Raw genomic sequence first — 7106 nt, forward strand, 5'->3', positions numbered from 1 at the left:
CTTTGTGCATCCTTCACTTCTCCTTACGTCCCCGCCGAGGAGGCGACAGGAGGAGAGAAAAATGAGACATCCCTGCAGAGAAGAAGTCCTTTTCATTTTAAAGATGCAATGCGTAAAAATTGCTTTTAGTTTAAAACAGTTTGGACAATATGTCGATCTCTAGAGATGTTCACTGAAATTTGCCTGCTAACCAGTAGAGGTGTGAATCAGCATATCGGCCTCACGATACGATTTTATCCCGTTACTTGAGTCACTATACGATATTACTGCGTACTGTGATTTTAAGCATTTTGCGATATGGTGAGTATTGATACATTATATTGCAACTGTTTAACTGCATTTTGTGTCCACAAAATTAAATTCAATCAAGAATTGTTTTGTCAAATAAGAAAACAATCTCAGTTCTGAATTGGGAAGGCAGCCATGTATGTAAAGAGGAGACTTGTGGGAACCCAGAGAGCCTATTTTCATTTAGATAGCACTACGGCAGACGTCACATGACCACTTTGAATATCACAATGAAACATCAAAAAATAGCCCAACTCTGCAGCGCAATTTCAACAACATGGTGCCTATAGATTCTTTAGATCTTCTAGTTTCATATGATACCAGTAACTACAGGATATTCATAAAAGTGAGCCGATACGGCTTCTGGGAGAAAAAAAAACCCAGCGAAAATACTGACGGCCGGCCAAAACGCCAAATATCAATACTTGGCGACCATGAATCGATATAATATTGCCACGCAAAATATCACAATACTATGTTGTATCGATTTTTTCCACACCTCTAATACTTATTGCCTTATCCTCCTTATTTTTATCAGCCATACTTGTTGTGTCTTCGTTTTTATTCTTATTTAACCCCTAATACATCTTCAGTTGTGGCACTCCCAATTTTGGTTGTTAAGGTGTAGGGCTGGGCGATATATCGATATAAAAAATATATTGAAAAATATTTTTAAAAATATATCGATATAAAAAATATAGATATATTTTTATGTGATATGGAATTAGACCATATCACATATATCGATATAGTTCAATTTTGCTCTGTGATCCTTGCTCCAGGCAAGCTGCTTTATATATAAATGCTGCCCTTACTAGGGTTTGTCAGATTTTGTTATTTTGTAATGTCCGTTATTCTTTCCTCATATTAATATATTTATTTCAGAAAAAAATTGGCTTATTTTATTTAAGACTATTTTATTTAAGATTTTTTTATTTATTTAAATGTGCACTTTATGGAGCTTTGATTTAAAAAACTAAAAAGGTAGTCCTGTTGTTATACAGTATTTATGTTCACTTAAATAGACTGTTTCAATAAAACTACTTGTGAACATTTGTTCCATCTTTGCGATAAAATATTGGGATATATATCGTATATCGATATTCAGACTAAATATATCGGGATATGACTTTTGGTCCATATCGCCCAGCCCTATATAGGTGTATGTTCAATGACAATAAAGGCTTCTTATCTTATCTTATCTTATCTTATCTGATAGTGAGTCACTGTAATGTCCTCAGAGAGGACGAAGAAGGAAACGCAGCTACTACAATTAGCGTTACAGTAAAACTTAAACATCCAAAATAATATCCTGCATGGAGCAGACTGTTGCAATGGACAGATCTAGAATCTAGTTTTGTTCTGCCATGGATTACTTGCACAGCGAAGGTGATGCAAGAGGAAGCAGAAGCGAGGCGGCGAGGCTACAAGCGGCCCGGTAAAAACTTGCCAGAGCCAGCATCTTTTTTAACATTTCGACTTGTAAAAGTAGTAATAAACTCAGGTGTATATATTAACATTGGCTTCATTACATTAAGAGTCCCAATCAGCTGATGGAGCTGGAACACTTAACAGACTGCAGCTATTGTTATCGCTCCTGTGATTTCTCTACACAATATCTGCAATGAAAAAGGTCTCCTACCAAACACCTCATGGACAGCAGTGTTGGGGTGATATCAGAGTCAAAAGCTGCACACAAACCTGCACCGCTGAACAAGTAATCTCTTTAGGGAGACATAATTTTTGTTTGGAAAGTACTCTGCATATTTTGGAGGACATTGTAAGGTTTGTTCTACATCAGGTTCAGTTACGCAATCGCACTGCAATTAGTGAGCTATTTAAATCTTGCACAAGATGAATTATTGCCTGTTGTTTTGGTCCATATTTTACACATTGTCCCTTAAAAAAGCTGCATCAGCTGTCAAACCATTACGCCACTCTTCACAGGTGTCTTTTTTTTTGCAGTTCTATTTGATACATGCAAAAATCTGAATTAAAACATTTCAAAGCTGATCTCAAAAACAGTACATTACCTATATATTTGCACAAACAAACAGCTGTTACAACAACTGGAAGCTTTAAGATATTTATGTGACTTTTTATTTGCTTCTATATCGTTTTTATGACAACCTGGAGTCCCCCTGATGTGTTTTAAACTTTGTAAAGTATAAAAAAAGACTATGATGGGTGTCAAAAAGTATTCAAAGGACATATAAGTGTATCTTGGCTTATAGCTCCTCCAGCAAACCTCCCATTTTAGAATTGGGACGCCCTTCAAAGTGGAGAGTCGAGATTGATTTATGGGTCAAAACCTGCAGGAGCGAGGAGACAAGGAGGCACAAAGTAGAGAAATGTGAAAAGCTCGGTTTGTTTCTGGTCGTGGGAACTGCTGTAACTGACAGGCCGGTCGGGGAGAGAGCCGTGGGGCTGTCCTGATGAGTGAGGCCTTTAGTGGTGCTGTTAGAGAGCTGCCTGGACCGCCGCGCAGCCCAGGGCCTCTCAGAACCTGTCAACATCTCACCGCCAGAGCCCCCAGAGCTGCCACCATCTCCCCCTCACACACACACACAGCCAAAAGGAGATGGATTACAACCACTCTGGAGCGGAGATACACCTTTTCAGCTTTAAACAGCGGCCGACGCGTTGGTGGAGCGGCGTAGCTCTGCATCCGCTGGATGTTTGTACAGATGGACGGGAAGCCTCGGGGAGGAGGACTTCTCATTAAATGAAATCTGTGTGAGTGGAGGACAGGAACCGAGCTCGGAGCTGTTGGGGCGATCAGATACTTTTTATATGATCCAACGTGGTGCTGGCGAGCTCCTGAGCTCCACTGACTCGTCTCATCGTCATGCAAATAAAAGCAGCAGAGTTCACAAATATGCTGAAAAATAAAGACTGATGACTTAAAAACCAGCCCAGCAATTAGCTTATGAATTCGCTTTCTTTGAAATTTCTTTTCCTCCCTATTTGGAGGAGAATCTGGTGTGTAATGTGTGTGTGTATGTGTGTGCTTTGGTGTCTGTCCTCTGGATGCTGAGGAGCAGCATCAGTACGAGTTGCCCATCATTGTCGGCGTGTTGTTCTTGCTCCGGTCTTGAGACAAACGTTTCTTGTTGCGTGGCGTCTTCGGGACCTCCTTGGCCTCCGACTGGTTGTGGTGGGGCCTGAAGCGTTTGCACTTGCAGGAGGTGACCACGCGGATTTTATAAGTCCGAGTGTTGCCGTTGGGACACTGCAGCTGCACCCTCCTCGTCCGGGAGTGGGCCGGGATGCAGCGGTAGTCCGAGGCGCTGCCCCGCCACCACTTCCCGCGGCCGATGGAGTTGGGCATGAGGTGTGCGGGCATGCACTGGCCCGAGCACACCAGCTCCTTCACCGGTTTGGCGCTGCGGCAAGATCCGTCGGTGATGTAACGGGTGGATCGCAGCTCCCTGCAGCTCAGCTCCGCGGCACCTGGGTTTGGAGAGCAGAATATCACAGTTACACTCGTGGCTTCGGCCCAAAACAAACACTTTGATGTGCAGCACGCTGGAATAGACATTCTGCAGGTTAACTGCTTCGATGCTGCGGCTGCGTCTGACTCCGGTCTGTTAATATCTCTGATAGCTCAACATGAACTGTGTCTAAAGGTGGAAAACACACAGCTACGGCTCGGACAATATGGGATTTTTGAGACCGTTACTGACTCTAGAGGGCAAAAAAACTCCATGCTTATTGACTGATCGGCAGCCAATGTAGTGAATTTCTGAGATGGAATAAAATAAAATAAAACTTTTCTATGCAGGTTTTGCACAGACGCAAAGGTATGTTATGTATGTCAGTTGTTGACCACACGAATACATAAAAATAAATAAAATCATCCCAAATATATTGCATAAACATAAATGCAGATACTGATGTTTGGGGTGATTGAGACAAGGTTGGATAAAAAAAATATATATATATATATATATATATATATAATAATTTATATGGTCAACAGCTGACTGTTACAGAACAAATACTACTGATGGAAATTTAACTATTTAAATGGTCAACAATTGACTGATAGTGACCATACAGTACTTTTTATTTATTTTATTTTTATTAATATTTATTTGCATATCTGTGCTGAAACCAAACATCAACACAGCTTTTGTATCAAATTAACACAGTTTCTGTGTGATTTGTACAATGTTTTTACATCACCAACTTCACTTCCAGCAATTACATGCACTTGTTTGACCTTTTTTTTTTTTTACTGTCCTTCATAATAGGGCTGTTTCCACTACCGGGCAATACCCGGAATGAGGCGGGTCTCACTCGCCGAAACGCCCCTAATTTGAATACGAGCTGTCCGGAGCAGCCTTTTGTCCGGAATTTATTCGTCCCTGTGGAAGAGCAGGGTGTTTTTTCTCCTCTGAAAACAGCCTGGTTACTGATTGGATAGATCGCTGAGCGGGATGTGACGTAGTACTCTACAGGACAACAACACACGCCATTTGTAAAAGCCGGCGAAGCAGTGTTCCCAACTTAGCCACTTTGTTGCTAAATTTAGCTACTTTTCAGACCCCCTTAGTGACTATTTTTCAAGAAAGTGACTGGAGACAAATCCAGCAATTCCTTCTTACTCTTCTTAACAAGCCGCTAACGAGCCGGAGGCCGGCTTACGTCGCGAAAAATTTGTATTCCGTTGGGAAAAGTAATGGCACGCCGATCCCGATCAAACCGCAACTTTTGACATATAATTTGTCTTGCAACTCGAAGACTTGCAGGACTAGTAGCGGGACGAAATTGCGTCCGGAAGAGGAAGAAGAAAAAATGCACAGTAAAACAATAGTGCGGGGGCAAAGCACCAGCTATTGCTGTATGGGACCAGTGCTCTGTGCGATTGCCCCGTGGCCCTAACTAGAAATATAAGCAAATAAGTAAAAAAATTTGCTGGTGCTATATGATGTAGGCTGCAGGTTTTGGGGCTAAAAACAACTATTTAATTGTAAAATTAATTTACAGGTTATCTTGAAAGAAGAATGTTGACTTTTAGTTTCACACAAGACATAAAAACTCCTCTCCTGGTCAAAATCCATGTTTTTTTTGGTTTTGTTTGCCCTAAACGGACTTTTGCGCTCTTTATAATGACAAAAATAATGATGCATAGCTGGAAAAAAACAACATAAAAGCCAGATACAAACTGAGCAGCAATTCATTTTTCAATCCTGACATTTCTTGAGACACAATAGTGCAGCCGAAAAATGCAACTTTAAATCCAAACCCTAATGCAACAATTTGTACATTTAAGTAAAATTTTGGAAGGAGATCTTATCAGAGTTTCTTGAATTGGATTCACGGTCCGATCATTAGCTCAGCAGCAACGGGGGCTCAGCAGAGAGAGAGAACCAGCTGGCAGCAATCAGCTGATAGCAAATCCAGACCAGAGGGCCATTAAACAGCTCAATCAAACCTAATGGAGGTTTGTGCTGGAAGGAAAAGCTGGCATTCAGCGGCGGCCCTCAGGAAACGTAAGCGGTGATGGAGGGGTAAATAGCTGTCTGGTTATTTTAAAGCAACTGTACAGTTTTTGAACAAACTGGACATCTGCCAGACTGATTTGAGCACTCACCCTGTAATCCCATGCAGCTTTTTAACAGCCATATGCATGAGTTATTGTCCCGTGTTTTTTTTTTTTTTTTTACAAGCAGTGTGTGCAAAAAAGGGGCAAAGGAACTGTCGGTTAAGAAATGATACACTCTGAGAGGGATCTGTTTTCCTCTGTGGCTTTCTTTGCAAAAAAAGGGCTGAACAAAGGATTTATGTGAGGTGACTTCCCTTTTTTTTCTTCCCCATGAGAACCTGATCTCGTGTTATTCTGTGGCCGCCGCTGAAGGGACCACAGTGGTATACAAAGCCTGCAGCACGCACTGGGCAGCGGTTTGCACCATTCACCACCAGAAAACTTAGGCTGTCTTGTTCAGTGAGTGTTTAAATCCTTTGTGTGTGCTCGCTGCTTCTACACTGTCAGCCTGCAAAAAAAAATCATTACTAATGATGGAGGCCTGCATGATAAACTACTGCACAGTTGCGTGAGCTGCTCCTCTCCCCAGGCGGTGAGAGGACAGGCCCTGGGAGAGGACTGGAGGCAGGCCAGGCGGTGGTCAAAGCCTCCGCTTGAGTCCCACGAGCAGGGCGTCCCGGGACGAAAGCTGAGAGATGGATGAAGACAATAATCCGGGAGATTTCTGTCTCCCCGTGTGAACCTTGACACATATTATGCTGCTTATCCGTAGGAAAACAAAGGCGATGTGATTTTCCACGCCTTGTTTTGCAGCCTAATAAAGACTAAAATTAGCCTGATCTTGTTTAATGTGTGTAAAAAATCAGCCACACTAACAGATCCTGACTTCCCCCTTTTTTGTGTCAGCTCCTAATCTAACCAATCATCTTCTCCTCCTCCTGATTAAAGGAGAATATTTCACCACCCATGTTGAATCTGTGAGTGTGAGATTGCCCTACACGCACCGCTCCACCAGAAACACACAACCTTTACCGTCCACAGGTGGGAATCATTCTCAAAAGGCAGTGTTGCATTTAAAAAGTAATTTCTAAAACGCTCCAAAAAGCTGCACAGACATCCACCCTGATGGAGGTTTTTTTTTTTGGAGACATGTTGTTGCAATCAAATGGTTATGGCGTAAGTAGAGCTTGACTAATAGTATAAAGAGAGAAGGAAATAACCTGGAAGACAACGTGTAAAATAAAAAAAGGCCCTGATGTCTCTCTGAATGCCTCACTTCAGATCGTGTATGTGTAGGAGAAGAAACCACAAGAATGTGTGTCTGTGC

General features: G+C 42.0%; 1 protein-coding gene across 1 annotated transcript in view; it reads right to left on the reverse strand.

Moving 5' to 3' along the window:
- Positions 1 to 1026: 1026 nt before the first annotated feature.
- sost (sclerostin) overlaps positions 1027 to 7106 on the reverse strand; it is a 7285-nt gene continuing 1205 nt past the window's right edge. The window contains exon 2 of the mRNA XM_059324189.1: positions 1027 to 3741. Coding sequence (XP_059180172.1) covers positions 3335 to 3741 — 407 coding nt within the window. The 3' untranslated portion in view covers positions 1027 to 3334. The remainder of the gene's footprint in view (positions 3742 to 7106) is intronic.

This window comes from Centropristis striata, chromosome 21 (genome assembly GCF_030273125.1).
Source record: "Centropristis striata isolate RG_2023a ecotype Rhode Island chromosome 21, C.striata_1.0, whole genome shotgun sequence".
Classification (NCBI taxonomy): Eukaryota; Metazoa; Chordata; class Actinopteri; order Perciformes; family Serranidae; genus Centropristis; species Centropristis striata.